General features: G+C 38.5%; 1 protein-coding gene across 7 annotated transcripts in view; it reads left to right on the top strand.

The window, feature by feature from the left end:
- Positions 1 to 21,888, top strand: part of SENP6 (SUMO specific peptidase 6) — a 94,700-nt gene that overhangs the window by 13,768 nt on the left and 59,044 nt on the right. For all 7 annotated transcript variants that reach the window (XM_064447780.1, XM_064447783.1, XM_064447785.1 and 4 more), the window contains exon 2: positions 19,767 to 19,860. In XM_064447780.1, the coding sequence (XP_064303850.1) occupies positions 19,767 to 19,860 (94 nt within the window). The remainder of the gene's footprint in view (positions 1 to 19,766; positions 19,861 to 21,888) is intronic.

The following is a 21,888-nucleotide window of genomic DNA, read 5'->3' as shown; positions in this document are numbered from 1 at the left end:
CTGAAATTCGAATATCGAGCCTTTACAGTTTCACTGATTTAAAAAAAATAATCTGTTATTGTGCTTATAGCAATTTTGCAAAACTGCATGGGCCTATAATCTGTTAAATTCTGCTGAAGTACTATGATGATAATGAAGAAAATATATGTCAGTGAAATAAATTATTCCTCAAAGTAGAGTTTTTCAAGTCAGTGATAAGTTTAGCACTGGAGATTTTGTAGTACCTATATATTATACAGAATGGGCCTCTTGCAGATTTTTTCTTGCTGCAGGATGCTGGGTTTTGTTTTTTATTACTAGAGGTTCTGGAATAGAAGTACTGTGTGAACAAAATAGTGCTTATTGTTTTGAATAATTAATCTGAAGTTCTGATGTTCAGAAGCTCTTTCTGGTTAATAATGGCTGTCATATTACCTCCCTTCTAGCTTTAAAGTGGTGGGTGAAATGCAGGCACCCCATTTTTTCCTGAACGCTCTCACAGAATATACTGACGTTTGCGCAGACAGCTAAAAGTGTCAGGGCAATGACTAGCCACTGTCTTCCTTGTGCACCTTGGCTACTTGCTGGTTGGACAGGAGGCTAAGAAAAGACAGGTTTCCTGTGCAACACCCGCACGTTTCTTTACTTCTGAGATCTCTTTCCAACAACAGGACCAACGCAACACTGGATAGCATCCCCATTCAAAGCTTCAGTATTCCACTACTGGTGAACTGAGTTATCAGCTGGTTTTGTGCTTCCCTGTTATTTGGGGATGTGTTAATTTTAGGACTGATGATGTGATAAACCCAGGAGTGTGCGGGTGTGCATGCATGTGTGAAGAAGATGTAGTGTGGATGGTGGTGACAAAAAATTTCTGAGGGTGGCCCCAGTCCAAATGGGATGATAGTACTGTAGCTGATCTACTAAGAGCTGGTAAACTTTGTACTGATTAGGAGCAAAGGAAAAATAAGGCTTTCAGATGTTATTTGAGAGGTTCTTATTAGGGATGTTGACTTTATAGGAGAAAGTAAAAGCATAGAATATATATATACACACACACAGAGGGGTTTTGGCAATCTGTAATCTGGAAACATACAGCAGCACATTAGATCAACCTAGTGATGTTAGAACCACCATTATCCATAGGCTAGGCAAGCATGAGAGTGCCAGACTTGTTAACCAAGTAAAATGTGGACAAAAATGGGGGTAAAAGTGTATAGAGCAGGAAATACATCAACTTCTATTGCAAGATGATGATTAGTACATGAGCATAGGGTTATATCTATAGCTAGTCTGAGTGTGGATATTTCAGGGACTCTGTTGAAGTCTGTGTAAGCAACAACCAAAAATTATTTACTTGATATTTTTGGAAGTGTTTACTGAAGGCTAGTAGGGAGGAGGGCGAGGACTCCTCTGTCCAACTCTGCCATTGATGTGCAAAACAAATGAATTATGTGCCAAATGGATGTTAGATCTATCACTGATTGAAGTCAGTCTAGTGAAAACTCTGCTGTTTAAATATGTACCTACGTATGTGTATATATATGTACACAGAAACTTCTGGTGCTGTCACGCTTATATTGACTGTCAGTCAGACAAGATAAACATAAGTTAAATGAAATTAATTGCTTTTAAATATGATAGTTGTTCAGAATTTTGGGTTTGATTCCTCATGTCCAGTAAGATACTGCTTTTTCTCTCATATAGTGTAACAGATGTTACGATAAAGAAATATGGCTGTCATTCTGCTGTTAAAGTGCTTTCTTTTAATATTTTTCTTATTTTATTCTCCAATAAAAACAAAGTGGTCTTTCTGAAAGGGTGTTCCTTGAGTGATTTATCTGTTGCCTTTCTGGTAATGCTGTTCTTGAACACGGTGATTCATATTAGTACATGCTTTTTGTGCAGTTTTGTGTATCTAATGTGTCATCATTTTTTATGCTGTGTTGTATAGGCTGTTTTATGGAAAACGTGAAAAAGATCCCTAGAACTATAATATTTGACTCTTTTTAAAGCTTCATTTGTTATCATTCTGGAGCAGCGCTGATAGTGGATAGGCATCACATACATTGATATACATGACCTGCGTGTTTACTTGTCTTGAAATGTCAGGACTGTTAGAATTTGGAAGTGTGGAAAGTACTTAATTTTTGTTAATTAGTTTGCAAGTGGAATTAGTAAAACATTTTCATTTTCTGAATTTACTTTCCTACAGTAAGGTTTCAAAGTGATGGCTGAATATGCAGAAATTCACACTAACAAAGTAGTTCTGTTGCATGGGAATTCTTTCCTGATTTAGAGGATGAGAAATTTAGTGATTAGAGATTTCCATCTGCAGGAATGCCTGTGTTTTTCAGTTGATAGTCACGCCTAAAATATAAAGCAATGATAGACAAATCTGTTTGGATTTAGAATGGGGGGTGCTTGGTGTGTAGGAGTAGAGAGAGTACTGTTTATCATTACCCCTCCAGAAAAACTGTGGGAGCTCTTGTTATGTTACACCTCCTTGGTTATTACTGAGTTTGCAAGGAAATTGTAATTTCTTTTTTCCATCCTTAAATTTAAGTAGATAACACACAGTAGATAACAGGCAAACTTTGAAGGATTCTTAAATGTGCTTATTTTCCAGAAGAAAGGAGAAACATTTTATTCCTTCCTGTTTTCTTTTTTTCAGTCTCCTGGTGGTTACAGTAGTGATACTGAGAACCAATATTCAAGTTTCTTTTCAAGGACCTCTTTTTTTTTAAGGAATGTCGCCAGTCTCTGCCTACAGAGCTGCTGAGAAACTTCAGTGCAGTCATGACAGGAATTTGCTCAATTTTCATTCCATTTTCTTGGCTACAGGTTTCCTAATAACAATAGAGAAAACTATGTGGACTACCTATTAGCAGCAGCAGAAGAAATATCACAGTCGTCTGCCTGAGGACTCTAGGAGACTGCTTTGGTTTTCATTCAGCTCACATGTAAAGAACTGTCTTCGCCAAAGCAAGAGTAATAGACTTATGTCATATTTTCTTAAAAGTAGCTGAGATTCTGGAGCGGACCATTTGTATATTAGTGTATAGGCATAGAGTTGCCATTTGAAGTGGTGGTCAGCCTTTCCTTCTCCCTCCCCCCTTCTTTCAATCATACTGAGAAATCTGACAAGACTAATGCAAATTAGGAGGGCAGAATGGAGTTTATTATATTCAGATAGAGCACTTGAAAATTTTCTACCTGCTATGACTCTTTATTTTACTCTTATAGTGAGATTTAATTATTCATTTGTTGTAATTGTTTCTGAAGCAGTCTCCGATGCTTTGTTTATGAACTAGTGGAGATAAGTATTAGCTTGAAAATGAGGGAAAGGGATATTTCAGGTACCACTCACCTTCTTGAAATGTCTTTATCATAATCTGAACTGCTACTTTATGCTGTTGAATTCCTCTCTGGTTTGCATCAGTCCCATCAGTGTCTGGACATGCTCTGTTAGTTTCTTCTTGTTTTCCTGAGAGTAGTTTTCTGAGTGGGAAGTTTGTGACTCTTCCATGGCTTGCTTATGCCTCCCAGTCCTCTGACCCATTCAGAACTTCTTTCCAGTGCTGCATGTGTGTCTTCTCAAACCTTTTTTCTTTCCAGTGATATTTTTCCACTGACCTTTCCAGTGATTTTAAGGATAAGAAGCCTTCTCATTGACTTCAATGACATTATTTTCTAGGAATGAAACCCACTTGTTAAGAACAATTTCTCAGCAAAGCCAAATTGAAATTATCTTCTTATGGTCTTATTTTTTGTATGTGCCAATCTAACTGGGGTGATAGGTGGCATGTAATATTAAGAAAGACAGGCTGCTTCTTAAAGCATGTAGAAAGATACTAAAAATAAACCTTATTTATCTATTAATGCTCTATAAACATATGCTGTAATATGCTTGGTAGCACATTCTAAAATAATATCCTGTACCCAAGTCTTCTTCCACACCATCACCTTCTTGTTAATTCTGAGATACAGGACTCTAGGAGCCCAGGCTTGTCCTTGGTTTTCTGAGCTGGAAACCATCTGTGTGCAATTTTCTGGTTTTCGTTATGGGGGCTTTTATTATTTGATAGTTATTCCTAAGTAGGTGCTGCTATAATAATTTTGCACAAAGTGGGATGTAGAAGCTACAGGTGTAAGAGTAACTATTTTGTGCGGGGTGCCTTGTCTGTTATTTTCTGGCACTTGGATTTGATAGGAAAGCACTACTTTTTCCTCAGAAAAAGTACAGAAAATCCCCAGGGTTTTAGTGGCAAAAAAGGAAAAAAAGGGAATGTTTGTAATGAGATCCTTACACTCTTCTTTATGTAAGTATAAATACAAAAGTAACAGTAATAACATAAATTAAAATATCAAATGTAGCTTGATAGCAAGCATAAACCAACATTTTGCAAATGTCTTGCGTGCGCAGATACTTTCATGATAAGCCTATCTGGATATTTTAGTCCTTTCCTTCTTGTTTTATGTACAAGGATAAAACATAAGGGATTATTTATTGTAATGATTTCAACAACAACAACAAATTAGTCTTCCAGAAATAACAGTAATAAAAGCCAATGCATGGATTTCAGTGCAGTATCAGACTTCACCTTTTCTGTAGTTTTTTCGCTGTGTCTCTTAATTGAGAGACCTGAGGGGTGTCAAGGTGTTTTTGTATTACAGCAGGTCCTATAATGTGAGACTAATTACCAAACACATCACTTTTAAATATTTCTCTATAAGAATACGAGGGTTTTTTGAGTCATCTCATCATTTGGTCTCTTCCCACTAACAGCTATTAAACCCTTTTGTCTGCAAAAGAGTAGGTATCTCACAGGTAAATATCTAGAAATTTTGTGAAACTTGCCCACTTCCATAAAACAGAGAAGTCAAAATTAGTGTCCCTGAAGCAAAGGTTTCAATGTTGCCTCAGCATGGTTCTGTTTGCTGCTAACTGGTGTTAGCACATATGCTGGCTGAGCAGTCAGGGCAGCTGCAGGACTCGGTGCACAGGACAGTGTGTGCCTCCATCTGTGTTGCAGAAAGGAGTGGAAGAGCGTACAGGGTAGCTTAAGATAATGCAGGAGGCTGAGAAAACAAGATAAATAAACAACACCATGTTGTGGTGGGGGAAGCTGTAGAGATAGAGCAAACAAATCCTTTTTGGGGAAAGAGGGAAAATTAATTCTTCTCAACCTGATTGTTCGAAAAGGCACTTCCATTTGGGGTGAGGGGGAGCATATTTGGAAAGTTCCTTTCTTTTGGCCCATGTTTTAGCACCTATTTGGTTTCAGTTTGGATGTATTTTTAAGGTAGGGATATTCTTACATAGGTTGAAACATGTCTGATTCTCTGTACTTGATTACTTATTGCTTAAAATTAAGAAAATTAAAGCACTAGTAAAAATACTACTATTCTTATTTGTCATATAGAATTAAGCCTGGTTTTGTCTTAAAAGTATGTGTTCTTAAATTTCCTCTTACGGTGTTCAGCAGCCTAGTATGTGTAATATTTTCAGGTGAAGCTGATTTTCAAGCTGTGGTGAAGTCAGAGTTGGTGTCTGGTGTTGGTCAAGTCAGTTGCTTACGAGTGTTGGGTTCACAGAAGTAAATGGCACTTCTGTGGTGGGTGCTCAGCAGCTGATGTTGATGGATATTCTGACACAAAAAGGATTACCTGGCAATATTTATTTCCCTGATACTTCACAAATATAAGATAAAAAATGTTTTTCATTCTGCTGGTGAGGCCATGAAATTTCATTTCCTTTAGGAAATGTGGAAAAGATAACCATGGGTTAAAATCAGATAGTGTATTTTTAATCATTAAATCACTGCCTAATTCAGTGACACATGCTTAGGTTGGAAGCCTCTTTTGAGAACTACTAACATGTTCTGAGTAGAGCTTCATAGTTCATTAGCGCATAGATACATTTGTGAGATGTCTTTCAAGTACATTCAATAGAATGTCGTAAAAGTATGGAAAACTTATATAATTTTCTTGTGTGGTGTGGTCTCCCTGCACAGAACTGGGGATTGTGCCAAATGGAGTTCAGTCTCTGACTTAGAGCCTAGTATAAATCAGAATACAGAATGGCTAATGGTTATTTGGGTATTGTAGCTAACAGGAATGATTAAAAGCACATATCTTTTGAGAAGTTGGTTTGTTTTTATTTATGGTATAATGTCTGCTATGAGTTAAAGAAATAGCATTTTGGCAATGCTGCTGTTTGAATAATTTTTTCTAAGTAATACGTGGAATGAATTATGTTCTAATATATATGTTCTAATATACAAGGATAGTTGGTTATTAAAAGGATTGTAGTAAATGCATGAGTACAGATGTCTTGTAGTTGATGTACACTAGCAATTTGCAGCATGGATATCAAATTTGAAAATAATTCTTTCAAAATAAACTGTCCAGAGAATAGTAAAATTATTAAGGTGCAATGCTGTTGTCTTGTATAGGGTAATGATAAATTGGGTGTACAAATTCCCTAAAGCAGTGAACTGTGATGTTGCTGCTTTTATCTTATCATGCTGCGACTCCATTTTGGACGTAAAGCTGCATGCCAGCTATTTATTGGTTCCCTTTGCAAGGCTTAAAATTATTAACTGATTTGGGCATATGGAGTAACAGAACAATATTAACTGATTAGAGGGAGTTATGTGTTGCAGCTGCGCTGCTTTTAGGGCTCACTGCTGCAGGTGGGGAAGAGGGAGACGTCTGCTTCTCTTCCCCTTTTGCCCACCCCCATCCCCCCTCCAGCCTTGTGGTCTATCTCCTACTGTCCACTACCCCTGAGACATACCAGTTTATTGCCAAAGAGATTGAACTTGCTGTGTACTGTCTTGTCAGATTGGCGTTTTGCCAAACCTCTGTTGAATTTGCTCACTGAAGGGTGAGCAGGGGAGGCAGGACAATGGCTTGGATTGGGGAGAGTAGACAGACTGCATGTGAGATGAGTAGGACATTCCTCCTTTCATCTCTCTCTGGTGAGCTCTTAAGTCAGATTAAGGTTTAATATGTAACTTAAACTTTAGAATAAATACTTTTGTGTAACAGCAGCTTTATTCTGTCCAAATAAATTAAATTATTTTAAATAACAGGTTAACTTCTGCACAGAACAGGTTTATGGTGAAGGCTGGAGACTGGAGGGAATAAATTAACAGGTTGTGGTTATTCCTCCCAGGCTGGTTAGCAGGCCTTTAAAAAGTTTTTGTTAATGGACAAGTGCTGTAAGTGCTGCATGAAGCAAGAAAGCATTTCTGAATGCATATCCTAGTAATTCCTATGAAAGAATAATTTGGAGTGAAAGGCATTGAATTTGGGATATCTTTCTCTGACTGAATCTCGAGTGATTATAAATAAAGAACAGTGATGATTCAGAAACTGTGCAAAGCCTTCCTGGGTTTTTGTTTGTTTTCAGACTATACAGGCTGTAGCTGTAGCAAAGTCTCCCTCTTTTTTTTTTGTTGTTGTTTGTTTTCATTGTTTTGGCTTTTTTTTTAATAAGACTTGCCACAAGGATATTTTAGGAATGATAAATATCAATAATATTTTGCTAGTGTGGTAAAACATAATACTGTATGACATGATTAATATTATGTAATCTTAGACATTTATGTCTGTAAGAAACAGCTGCAAAAATATTTGTTGTTTTCATGAGAATGTTTTTATCCAGTGCCACACAGTTGTTTCACTTGTACTAAAATTCATTCCACTGATGCATTTTTATTGATGTTGTAGGCTATAATGTTGTGTTTGTTTGGCATATTCATTTTTATGGCTCATTTAGCAAAATATGAATATCCTGCTGATGACAGAATTTAATACGACAGTCTAACATAGATTATTCAAGAGCCCATTAGATGAGAATTTAAACTATGAGTATATGCTATGTTTCATATTTACAACTGCCTTTGTAATTTCTGAGGCTCACCTCTTAGAAACACTTTCTGGAGACTATTGTAACTTTATTTCTACCAAGTCTTACTGTTCAAGAGGCAATTTAAGGATCCTTTGCAATTGGGAACAAACTTTCAAAAGCCAACTTCTGGACTACTCTGGTCCAGGTTATTATGATTGCATACACCTGGCACAATGGAGCAGTAAACCTTTCACTGAGGTTACTAGTTCTGCCATAAAGCAAATATGTTGTAGCTGAGTCTTTACCTTATTAATACCACAAAAAAAAAAATATCTGTCATTAATGTAGTAAAGAAGTTCTTTGTGATCTAGCAAAGCCATTGTTAGATGGAAAAGGCACTGCTCCTTATTGGAAGAAAGACTTATCTGTGCTCTGTGATAGAAAGAACTGATAAATCAAGGTAAGTGTGAGTTTTATGTTTGGATGAAGGTGGCTGAAACTCATCTCCAGTTGCAGGCTGGTCTTTTAAGAGGTTGGATGTTTTGCCTTAGCTGTCTTTTGAGTGATATTTCTTGAAAAGTAGGTTCATAACTGGGTGCAACTAGCAAGCTGGCATGTGTTATTGTATTAAAAGTGAGTTGATCAACAGAAAATTGAACATGAGCCAACAGTGTGCCCTGGCAGCCATGAGGGCCAGCCATGCCCTGGGGTGCATCAAGCCCTGCATTGCAGCCGGGCGAGGAAGGTGATTGTCCCACTCTGCTTTGCACTGGTGTGGCCTCACCTCAAGTACTGTGTGCAGGTTTGGGCGCCACAGTATATTAAGGATACAAATCTACTACAGAGTGTCCAGAGGAGGGCCATGAGGTTGGTGAAGGATTTAGAGGGGAAGCTGTATGAGGAGCAGCTAAAGTCACTTGGTTTATTCAGCCTGGAGGAGACTGAGGGGAGACCTCATCACGGTCTGCAGCTTCCTCACAAGGGGAGGAGGAGGGGCAGACGCTGATCTCTCCTCTCTGGTGACCAATGACAAGACCTGAGGGAGTGGCAGGAAGATGTGCCAGGGAGGTTTAGGTTGGGTATTAGGAAAAAGTTCTTCCCCCAGCGGGTGGTGGAGCACTGGAACAGGTTCCCCAGGGAGGCAGTCATGGCACCAAGCCTGACAATATTCAAGAAGCACTTGGACAACATCCTCAGACACATGGTGTGAATTTTGGGGTTGTCCTGTGCAGGGACAGGAGTTGGACTTAATGATCCTTGTGGGTCCCTTCCAACTCGGGATGTTCTGTGATTCTGTGATAGCACTTCCTCATATTCACTGCCTTTACAACTAATTACTGAGAAAACATTCATTTTTCCAGGGATGTTGAAGTTATTTCTTAGCTTTTTTACAGTAATGCCTACTTAGTGAATTTTAGCATAATGTGGTTTAGTTAGCAGTTGTCAGTGTTCCTTGAACTCGTCGTTAGGTCTAGTGAAGTTTGGTACTGCCATTACAAAGGTTTCTGTGTTTTTAATGCAGGAATGTAGTTGCATTACATCATGCCTCACTGCACTGATGATCTCTAATCGCAAAGGGAGTTGAAGTATATAGCATATCTAATGTGAGCAGGAGTCTGTTGCCTATATTTGTGTTGCGTTTCTTTGATTTTTTTTTTTTTAATAAACAGACACCATTTACTTGAATTTTAACTGTATGTGTATTTGCGGGGTCATTTTCTAACTCTTAGCAGTCCCCCTGAGTGGGGCCAAACTGTATGGCCATGCAAGTAGTTGTAGCAGCAATTTACAACACAGCCAGACCTACCTAACTGCTCTGTGCTGCTCAGGGTGACAGTCCTGCTGCCCCCCCCCCAGAGACAGCATGCTCACAGCTTTGCTTGAGTCAACACCGGCACTTTTCTGGCTTCATGGCAAGTTGGCTGAAGGAACTAAATTGGCAGAAAACTAATGCTGGAGGGGAAGTGTTGGTGGAGCTAGCCTGTATTACTTTTCAGCCATATCAGCAGTCTAATCCAGCTGACTGCCCTCTCATATGGGTATGAAGGCTTGCCAGCACCACTAAGAGTAGGGAGAAAACCAGGTCTTTGGCCTTTGCAGAAGCAAATTTTTCTCACAGCGTAAAGTTTAACTAACTCTTTCATCCTCCTTTCATTCTTTGTCTACTCAGATTTTTCTGAGATGTGCCTTTTTCATTTGACCAAATTATTGAGGTTTTCTTGGTTGTTGAATGTTTTCTTTGTGTGCTTTTTTTGCTGTCCATGTCAGGTGAATTTTGAACAATTGACATCAAGGAAGCATCTTGGTTTTTTTCTGCTTCAATTACATTTTAGATTTTCTGTCCTACATTTGCAAGTTATTTCCTTGTAGAAGTCATGGAACCTTTCTGGACTTTAATTTCTGTATGTTTTTATAGAGGGGATAATATCTATTTGACATTGTCTTTGAAAGTTTGCAGAATAAATCCAGAAGTGTTAATACAAATTCTTGATATTTTTTGTTTTCTTCTTCCTTTTGGTATGTAGATGCAAGTGCTTTATTTCAACCTGATGTACCAATTACTGCAGCAATCCTGGAAACCTTCTCAAAGTGTTGGTTGTCTAATTTCCAGGTAGTTAGGCTAGGTTATTAGTTTTATTCTGTATGTAACTGCCTTTCAGCACTTTCTAAAAATAGATGGCTGTTTGTTTAGTGCTGCTATATTCTCAGTTGTACAAGCTTAGGTTTTTTTGTGAAGATGGATCCCATGGTGCATAACTAAGTCTAAAATCAGAAGTGTGCAAATCAGATGCGTAATATACTCTAAGGTTTCCTGCCATGTTTTGCTTATCTTAAAACTCTTCCCGTGTTAGAGTTTGAGATCATATGAGATTAACATCGTATATTGATTTGCCACAGAAATAATTTTCTGGAATTCTTGTTCAAGCATCATCATCTTGAAATGGCTCCTTAGCTTTATATACTACTTCACATTTTGAGAGGAAGTTGGCAGTTCAGAAATTCTCCCTAACCTGCATAACCTTTTGTCCTCCAATTTTTCCTATAAAATAGGAAGATATCTCTCCTATATTTATCTTTCCTATAGAAACACTGAAACTTTCTTCTTCCTTTCTGAATTTTTAGTATATCTCCAGTCTAGCAATAGAGGTCTTGTGTAAGTAGAGAATTAAATATATTCATAATGCTAGAGAAGAAGAAATTACTTTTTCATTTGGGGTTTTTTCCCCCCTTTATTGTTGGATCCTGCTTTTGATGTTTTTAAAATTATTTTACTTGTATGGAAAGTTTGGGTAGGTGGCAGACTTATTCGGAGAGAGAGAAAAGAAGGAAAGTGACTGCGGTACTTAATTTTGGAAGTGTTTGATGATGGTGCAGTTGCATTAAGTGATGCTTTGTACCTACAAGTAATGACTCATGTTACTTGATGGCTGGTTGGAATCATGTGCATTGGAACCTCCTGTCCAAACCAAGTCCAGATAGAGCAGGTTGCTCAGGGCTTTGTTCAATCTCCATGACCTCACAGGTCAACCTGGCCCACTCTTGAGCATCTTCATGGTAAAAAATAAATTCTTTCACTGAGGTGGAATTTTCTTCATTCTGGCTTGTGTCCATTGCCTCTTGTCCTCTTGCTGTGCATCTCTCAGGAGAATTTGGCTTTATCTTCTCTCTGCCTTCCCATTAGGTAGTTGAAGACAGCAAAAAAGTCTCCTGTCTTCCCCGCCTTGCCCCTTTTAAGGTTGAATAAACCCTTTTTTTTTAGGCTCTCCTTATACGTCATGTGTTCAATCCCCTTGGCTATTTTGACAGCCTATCACTGAACTTGCTCTAGCGTGTCAAGTTATACATGAGATACCAAAACTGAAAGCAGTACTCCAGTTACAGTTTCATATGGCAGGGCTGTACGCAAGGGAGGAGTCACTTCTCTTGACCGCTGGCTAAACTTTTGCTAATATGTCATGTGGCTGGCCTTCCTCGCCATGGGGGTGCAATGCTGACCCACGTTAAATTTGCTGGCCACTGGGACCCCCAGATCCTTTTCCTAGCCAGTCGTCCCCCGGCCTGCACTGCTTCATGGGCTTATTTGGTCCCAGATGTAGGATTTTGCATTTGCTTTTGTTGAACTTGACGAGGTTCTTGTCAGCCCACTTTTCCACCCTATGAGGTCCCTATGAGTAGCAGCCCTGTCTTCCAGCATATCAACTGCTTCCCCCATTTTGGTATCGTCTGCCAACTTGCTGAGTCTACTTGGTCCTAACATCCAGACTATTAACAAAGACATTAAACATTACTGGCTCCAGTACTGGTCGCTGAGGGATGCCAGCAGCTAGATTTGTACTGCTAGTCATCACTTTTTGACCCTGGTCATCCAGCTGGTTTTCCCCACCTTCTCATTCATTTACTCAGTCCATGTCTCTCTAGTCTTGCTATAAGGACCTTGTGGGAGACCATGTCAAAGGCCTTGCAATACCCATTGCTTTCCCCTTACCTACACAGCCAACCATCTCGCTGCAGAATGCAGTTGGTTTAGTCGGGCATAACTTGCCCTTGGTAAATCCATGCTGGCTGTTAACTTTCTTGTCATCATGTGTCTGGGAATGGGTTCCTGGAGGATTTGACCCATAACCTTTGTGGGGGTTGAGGTGAAGCAGACTAGCCTGCAGTTCACTAGATCATCCTTGTGGCCCATCCTGAAGATAGGTATGATGCTTTTGCAGTCATTGGGAACCTCTCTCATGCCAAGACCTTTTAAAGATAATGTAGAGTGACCTAAAAGTTACATTGGCAAGCTTCCTCAATGCCATCAGATGCATCCTGTCTGATCCTGTGGACTTATACATGTACATGTATACATGTACAATTGGCTTACGTGTTCCTTAATCATATCTGACTCAATAATGGGTGATGGTGCATTCCCACAGATTCTGCTGGTAGATTTGGGGAACTGGGAGGTCAGAGGGCAGAACTTACCAGTGAAATCTGGAGGGGCAAAAATAAAAGGATCGCGTTATTCAGGTTTTTTTCTGTGTCCTTTGTCATTAGGTTCCTGTATCATTGAGCAGTGGACCTGCATTTTCCTTGGCATTCTTTTTGCTGCTGATGTAAATAAAGAAGCCCTCTTGAAGTACTTTTGCGTTGTTTTCTGATGCTATCACAAGGGCAGCATCCTTTGGCATGTGTACATTTCTATTGGGAGAATCAGTAGAAAAGGTCAAGAAACGCTAGTTGTCTGTTGTGTGGTTACCACAGCTGTCTTGCCAGGAAAACCTTGAAAGACATTGCAAAGAAAATGTTTGACATACATCAAAGCTCTATCATCCTTTATCCTCCTATTACTCCTTGTTAATACTTAGATGATGTTAAACATAATTCAGCAAATGATCAAACTTACACAGTTCTGTGTTCTTGAGTCCGGTCATTCTACATGATATTCTGCACTGTAAGCAACCCAATGTGTATGAAAGTCCTGAAGGAAAAAAAAAATTAAAAAGTAATTTATCAGAATAGGCAGATGATTTACCGTCTTTGAACTACAGACCTTTTATAAATGCTTTTTCTTTGCAAGCTTCTTGTCCAGGAGTGGATGCTCCGTACGTGTCACTGGTTTTCTGGTGACATCACATTCTTAAAAGGGTGGGGTTTTTTTAATTAGCCATCTGAGAATTAAATTGCCTTCATGTGTGGAAGAATGTGCATACTTAGTATCCATTACGCTGATATCATAGAAATTTACTACTGAACCCTGTCCTTCATGTAATATCTCACTTATTATCAATTTATGATTGCTGCCTATTATTTGAAGTGATTTTGACAGGTTTTTGGATCTGCAGCTAATTTAGGGAGAGGAAACTTAAAGCATCTTTTAAGCTATAGATCTCTAGATCTATTTATAAATGTAGGTTAGGTTACAGTTCTGTGCAGATTTCTTTGGTATCCTTAGTACCTAAACCAATCTCAGTTCCTGGATGCCCCTTACCTCTGCTGTGCTGTCACAGCTGTGCTATGGTAATGTGGTTGAACAGAAGAGGGAACTGATATGGTTGAAAAATAATTTTCCCCCTCCCCCACTGCTCAAGGTGTTTTTTTCCTTCCCCAGGTTTGCTTTCAGTGAAGTAACAGCTCTGTTGACGTATGCAGGGTGCAGGACAGGAGCAAGAAGGCCCAGCTTTTAGGAGGAGTGGGGAATGTGTGAACCTGTTCATGTAGTAAATGCTTCAGAATGTGAAAATGCAACCTCACTGTGGTTACACAGTTGATGTACTAGACCTGATGGTATCAAAGCTGGAAGATAAAAAGCTATTTTGCATAAAGGGCTGAAGAAGCCGATCTGAAAGAATAATAAAGCAACGGGGAAAAGAAAACAATTTTGAAATATTCCTGTGTCAGATTTTTATGAGCACTCGTATCCTCTTAACAATATATGTGATGACTCTAAATGAACAACAGATTAGAAAGCTCAGCAGCATTCTTTTTAATTTACTTAAATATGAGTCCGGATAAAGGCAATGATTCTGAGCAAATTTAAATTAATTTGCATTTTTTGTGTGAATGCTGCAGTGCCTGGTAAGTTGGTTGTGGTTGTAATGGTCAAAGCATTTGTGAGATGAGGCTTGTATTATTTCTTTTTTTTTTCAGACCTGTGTAACTAGGGAAAATGAATGTAAACTTCAGGTCCTCCTGGTAAAATTCCTTGGTCCTGAACCAGACCTTTGATTTGGGTTTCATATTTAGGGTGGTTCTTGGAAACACAGAAAGATATGTGATCTCAGCAGATTGAAGACTTGTACAAGCTTCTGTGTGTTGTAATAGAAACCTTAAAGTCTTCACTTCTGTATTCCAGGGGTGGTGGGGAGTTCTCCTGGCAATCCAGTGATACATATGAAAAAGTTGCTTTCCTAGAAAAGTTGGTCTTCCTTGTAGACAGTAAATGCATCTGGCATCTGTGGTGGGTGGCCCTGGCTAGATGCCAGGTGCCCACTAAGCTCTGTCACTTTGCCGCCTCAGTTGGATGGGGGAGAGAAAAATTAACAAAAAGATCATGGGTCAAGATATGGACAGGGAGAGATCACTTAGCAATTACCATCATGGACAAAACAGACTTGACTTGGGGAAATTAATTTAATTTATTACCAATCAAATCAGAGCAGGATAAGGAGAAATAAGAACAAATCTAAAAACACCTTTCCCCCACCCCTCCCTTCTTCCTGGGCTCAACCTCACTCGCAGCTTCTTTACCTCCTCCTCCCCCTAAGTGGCTCAGGGGGATGGGGAATGGGGGTTGTGATCACATTGTCTGTGCTGCCCCTTCCTCCTTACATTCCTCCCTTGCTCCAGCATGTGGTCATATCCATGGGAGACAGTCCTCCATGAACTTCTCCAATATGAGTACTTCCCACAGGCTGCAGTTCTTTGTGAACTGCTCCAGCTGGGTCCCTTCCATGGGGTGCAGTCCTTCAGGAACAGACTGCTCCAGCGTGGGTCCCTGCCAGCAAACCTGCTCCAGCGTGGACTCCACTCACCATGGGGCCACGGGTCCTGCCAGGAGCCTGCTCCAGTGCGGCCTTCCTACAGGGTCACAGTCTCCTTTGGGCATCCACCTGGTCTGGCATGGGGCCCTCCTCGGGCTGCAGGTGGGTATCTGCTCCACTGTGGACCTCCATGGGCTGCAGGGGGACAGCCTGCCTTACCATGGTCTTCACCACAGGCTGCAGGAGAATCTCTGCTCTGGTGTCTGGAGCACCTCCTCCCCCTCCTTCGTCACTGACCTTGGTGTCTGCAGTGTTGTTTCTCTCTCATATTCTCACTCCTCTCTGGCTGCAATTCCTTTTGCACAGTTTATTTTCCCCTTCTTAAATACATTATCCCAGAGGTGCTACCACCATTGCTGATGGGCTCAGCCTAGCCTGTGGTGGGTCCATCTTGGAGCTGGTTGGCACTGGCTCTGGCAGACACAGGGGAAGCTTCTAGCAGCTTCTCACAGAAGCCACCTCTGCAGCACCGTCTCTTCTCCCCCCAGCTACCAAAACCTTGCCATGCAAACCCAATACAGCACTATATCCAAACCAATAAAAAGGAATGTTTTTCTGGTCAGCCGTAATATGGATTCATATGGAATGCTTGGCCTTAGAGCATAGGGTACAGGACATGCAAAAATATCTTCTAAGATGATGTCTTCTGTTGGACACTAGGACTTCATTAAATACTGCATATGTTACTCTTCAGTGTTTTAGACAGAATTTTAAAGTTACATTTGCAAAAAAAGATCCACTTTGCTCTTATTTCATGGAGATTCTTTGTGAACTTTTTTTCCTCCCATTTTGGAATTGCTTAATGACACTGTCGAATGATAGAAACTCCTGCTGAAGGAGTTTCTAAAACAGTGTCCACACGCAGTAACTTAAAGGTGTTAATCTGCTTTCTGCCATCCTTCCTACAAGCATACTTTATTTAGTAATCCAAAATTTGTTAATTGGATTTTGTGTAAAAAGGCAGTATGGGGATTTTTAAAAGGGGTGGCTTCAGGATGTGATTAATAATGCCATAAATGTTTTAATAAAAACTAAAATACAAATTGTTTTTTCAGCAAATGTTTTTACTTGGCCTTTTAAAAATGACATGTAACTGATCACATGTTTAAAAAAACAGTGATCTATGTAAACAGACACACCTGTTTAAGATGTCTGTTTGAATTCCATCTAGTTTCTGGGGCTCAGAATTGCTAATCTCCCTTGGTATAACAGCACCAAAGGGAGCTTATAGTGGGAGGAAAAATGATTTGTCATTGCTAGTGAAATCTGTTCCAGCGTGCTGCCTTTCTTGGGCAGGGGCATAGCAATTGAATTCTATTGGTTCAATATCTTAGAGCCAGGTCTGCTTATTTGTATTTATTTACCTTCTGAGTATGAAAGTATCTTGCTGACTAAAAAGGTCTTGGTAGTATACATGGTAAAAGTTGCAACATAGAAGTTCCAAACTTAAGTCTTACTACAAAATAGTTAGAAACTTAGCCTGTATGACAGATGACTTTCTATGCCCGTTTAAAGAAAAAAACCCCAACAATCCTGTATAGACTCAGATACCAAACGACCATTCAGATCATGTAACTCAGGTGAACAATCTGGCTAACATGGTGGCATACTTCTAGATTTGTGTTTTTGATAGGACCAAGAATGCAAAAGAGTGGAAACTGATCCAGAATTGAGTGAGCAGAGCTGGGATACTAAGACTATTCTTCCATGGACAGCTGAGCTGGTCTGTAGTGGTGGACTGGTTTATTGCACAAATAGGTTGCTGGGTTTATGACAGCAGGCAGAATCTGTGGTGAGTTGTCTTTTGGGAGCAGAGACAGCAAACTTTATAACATATCTGAAGACTTGTAGAGAATGCAACAGAAGAGCTGGTAGCATTGATGCACGTGATGGAAACTGTAGCATCTTCTGTTGCAGGTGCAGGGCCACAAAAATGGACAGTTGCAACATCAGAAAAAATGTGCAGGGAAGAGGAGTTAACATCTGCAAATACCCTCTTCAGAGAGGGAGTTCTGTGCAGTGGGGATGGATTTTCTCAAAATGAAAGTAGAACCAGTCTTGTGGCACCTGGAGTGGGGGGAGGCTGATATGTGTGGAGCAGCACATGGTTTTATGTAATTTAGACTCAGTGGGTAAAACCATAAAAAAAAAAAAGAGTGTCTTCTACTGAAGTTGGTAGTACTAAGGTAGGAACTGGTGTAGAAAACCATGTCCAAATAGTCTGATTTAAACAGAAAAAGAAGCAAAAGAAACCCCATACAAAGAAAAGTGTTTGCTTTATTTGTGTGAAGAAACCTAGAAAAATATGCTAGATAAAATGGGAGAACTGGAATTAATGTTATCGTTCCCTCTGTAAAGTCCATTACCAAAGGCTTTTGGAGAGGCTAAGTTGCCGCTGGATAAAATGGGAGATTTTATAAGGAACAACGGGCAACAGATGGAAAGAGAGGGCTAGAATGGCTCATTTTGTTAATAGAAGGAGTAACCCATTGAATTCCACAAGGTTCTGTGTTAATATTGGTGCACAGATATAGAGAAAGGGTGTGATAGTGCGGTGACAAATTTTGTAGACGTTGCAAACTTTACTAGGGTTAGTATAATGGCTAGCTATTTAGCTATTGCAGATGCTCAGATTTTGGGTTATGCGGGTTGAAATCGTATATGAAGTTCAGTGTAGGTAAATGCCAAGTAATCTAAGTGAATAAGAAGTAGGAAAGAGAATTTTTGTAGACAGTGATTGACTGTGGACTGTTTCTTACCAACCATGGGTGAAAGATGGAATTATTGAGTACACAAACATCAACCCAGTTATCCACAGCAGTGAAAAGAGCAAATCCAATGTTAAGATGTATCAGGAAAGGAATAAAGAACAAACTAGAAACATCATACTGCTTCTGTAGAAATTCATGGCACGTATGCATCTTGAACATTCCTCCTAGTGTTGGTATCCTCATCGCATCTCAAAAAGGGTACAGTAGACTAGAAGAGGTTCAGAGAGAAGCACTGAGAGTGACTTAAAGGCATGAAACAGTTTTTGTATGAGGAAAAATGAAAGACTCAGGTTTTTTTTTTTTTCTTTCTCTTCCTGGGAAAAGGATGACCATGAAAGAACACAACAGAGATCTATGCAATCATGAGTGAATAGGGAAGGATTACTTATTACTATCTTCCAAAGTACAAAAACTGAAGGAGTAGAATAGTGAGTAGGAGCAAAAGATGCCAGATTGAATCAGGACAAACAGAAGGAGATACTTACTCATGTAATGTATAATTAAGCTGAGGTACTATCTGCTGCAAGATGCTGTTGATTCTGTGAAGTAGGGTTGATTAAAAAAGGAAGTGGGAAGAAGAAAAATGCTAGCAAAGGCTGTTAAACACAACAATATCACCCGTGGCTCAGGAAGTCCTCAGTAGACGCAAGTAGCTGGAAGCAGAGGTTGAATACGCAATAAATATTTCTGTGTGCACTGTTTACTTTACCCTAGACATCTGTTGTTGGTTGTGATTTTTTTCTTTTCTGTCAAAACATAGAGTTGCATTCATTATTTCTAAATTCATTTCCAACTATGTAAAGAAAAACATAATAAGAAATGACACATTTACATTATACCAAAATCAAAGCTGCCGCATAGTTTGTCATACAGAATTTGTGTGAGACAGCTCTTAGTCACAGTAATTAGGGCCAGGGGTGAACAGTGCCTTACCTTCATGAGTGCTGTCTCCATGCTCTGGACCTCCTTCACTTGCGAATATCCCCATGCCATCATATTGTATGAAAATCTCCATACTGTAAGATACTGCAGCAGATAAATCTGAAATTTGATGTAGTGTGAATGTTCTCAGAAAGTTTGGGTTTTTACCCAGCTGATGCTAACATTGACATTTCAATTAGCATCATATGTTAATTCAGGTCAGTGTCACGTGTTGAATTTTTGTTTTAAAAAAAGCATCTTTCACTGAAATTGTACTTGGGGCAGTTCAGAACTGTTGCTTTTATATGGAAACTAAAATATGGGCTTGGGTATCAGACATTTAAATGATAAATTCTAGGACGCTTTCTGCATATGGCATATAGTTCATATCAGAGAAGGAACCTTGAATTTACAAGTGTCAGTAGAATACTTGAAATCCTTGTAAAACTACCTCATGTAATTTTTAATAGCTTGCTAACTTGTTATATTAGTAATCAAGATGCTGACAGATACTCACTTGTATTTATTTAGGAAAATGGGGCACCACTGCATTGATGACCTTACCTTGTCAAATGATAGTTAAACATTGACATAAAAAAAATAATTGGGGAATATATATATATATATATATATGGTTTACTCCTCTACTTTGTTTTGCCTGAAACTCAGCTTGAAATCAAGACTTATCTTAACTTGTTCTCATTTCAGCTTTGGATAGATCACAGTCCAAGAGAGATGGAGGTTTTAAAAATAATTGGAGCTTTGATCATGCAGAAGAAAGTGAAGGAGATGCAGAGAAAGAGTAAGGATGCTTTTATCTAGGCTATTGAAAGTATAAGTGTCTATTTATAAATAAATACTTTTTAAAATTTATTAATAAGAAAATATATAATATCTTAAAATTTTAGTGGTTAAGAAAAATATTTCAAAGAAGTGATTATTTTAAATAGTATTGCCATATAAAAATGCATTATAATGTAAATTTAATTGTGAACATGGTGCTTAACAACATAGGGCATGGTACATTTTGAAAGTGTGCAGTTGTCTTTGGAGCTACTGCGTAAGTCTAAGGAACACAGACGAGAAATATGTTAACATGCAGAATAAGGAAATGGAAAGGTAGGCTATCCAAGCAGCTTCAACTTTTCCATTTAGTGGTGATGCTACTCAGTACTTCACAGTTATGATTAAGGTACTTCAGTAGCTGTAGGTCTATATAAAATTAAAATTAAAACTTACTTAGAAGACTAGGTTTTTCTCCCTTGTGCTTATCTCACTGGGTAGAGTTAAAGCTGTTTTTGTTCCCTGGTCATTAATTTCTTTACTTAGTATATTTGGATTTTGACTAAAATGTAAACCCTATGTGTGTAGTTTGAATACATACTTGGTCCTTGTGACATTTTATTGTTACTAAAATGTTTTCTTGGTATTAATGTATTTATATCCAAAAATACTAATGAATTATTAAAAGAACAACTTTCATGCATGAAGAATGCATGTTAGGTTTATTTGTTGTTAGATTTTTGGAGAGTAGGACTTGCAAGTTTAAAGAGGATGCTATTGTTCTCTAGTAAGGAGAAACTGAATCTGGTGGTTAAGTACAAAAATAAACTCTTACATGAATTTATATCTTGACCTCTCTAATGGTCTAAAGAGACCACTGTGGAGTTGCATTTTTAATAGGTAATATTCTGCCAAATATTGTGTGTTGGAAGGGAGATAGGAAAGTAGACACATAACTACTTCAGCTGCAGCAGTAGGCTATGCTGTAATCTTACAAAAATATTAAGAAATATGATGTTTTAGTCATTAAAAATGAGTTCTGGAGTGCATTGAAATGTGAGGTAAGCATTAAGAGCTTTTGTCAAAACAAAGCTGTATCAGAAGTTAAAGCCATTTTTTAAAATGTTCTCTAACTAAGGGTGTTTATTTTTTTAAGATTAATCTTGCTTTTTTTCTTAGCAATTTTACATCCGTTTCTAGTACACAGGAATATGTTTTAAGCATAGTGGCAGTACGTACACTACATTTAGTATTTGCATTTTACTTGTCTTTAGAAATAAAAGTAATTCATTTTTGTAAGCATAGAAGCTTTTTTTTTCTAGTAATTTACTGCTGTTTTCCATCTGCCTCTGGCTGATGTTGACTTAAGAATGCAGAGTGAGATATGTATAATGTAGCAATGCTTAAAAAAAAAGGTTTGAAAACTGATTATGGAACATCTGTTTTATATAATTGTATCTGATTTTAAGGCAGTGTTTCTGAGAGATTTTTCATTACTTTCAAATATTGTGTACAATAAAGAGTGTTCCCATATCCAGTATTGAAATACTGTTACCTATTCACATGAGTAATTCATTTTTAAACCTGTGAATTATGCAGAATCTTATCTGGAAGTAGTAGATAAAAGAGTAGTTAAAAATGGATTTAAACTGGAGATCCTGCCTTTTTATCTTACCCATCCTCTGATATTTCAGGCAACTTCACTCCAAACAGATGTATACTGTAAGTTGCCCACATATCTAGTTTTAGTAACACTTTTTTTTGGTTTGGTTTGTTTTGTTGTTTTTTTTTTCCTTAATGGCCTTGTAAGCTTTGAGCATTTTGAAATTATTTGTGTATTTTGCTTTTCAGATACATTTTGACTTTGTATAAAAAAATACTGACAGAAGGGAATCTTTAGAAAACAAATTATTTGACAGGAAATTGTCTTTTTCTTTCTAAATTCCCTTTACTACCCTTAGCAGAACATGTCAAAGATTGGCAGCTTTATTTCATAGAAATGTTCCAGCATAAAGCTTTGTGTCCCTGGTATTTTGAGTATACTGTG

Source organism: Phalacrocorax carbo, chromosome 3, assembly GCF_963921805.1.
Source record: "Phalacrocorax carbo chromosome 3, bPhaCar2.1, whole genome shotgun sequence".
NCBI classification, from domain to species: domain Eukaryota; kingdom Metazoa; phylum Chordata; class Aves; order Suliformes; family Phalacrocoracidae; genus Phalacrocorax; species Phalacrocorax carbo.
Note: the sequence above shows the minus strand (reverse complement) of the source record. Positions and strands in the feature narration are given on the sequence as shown.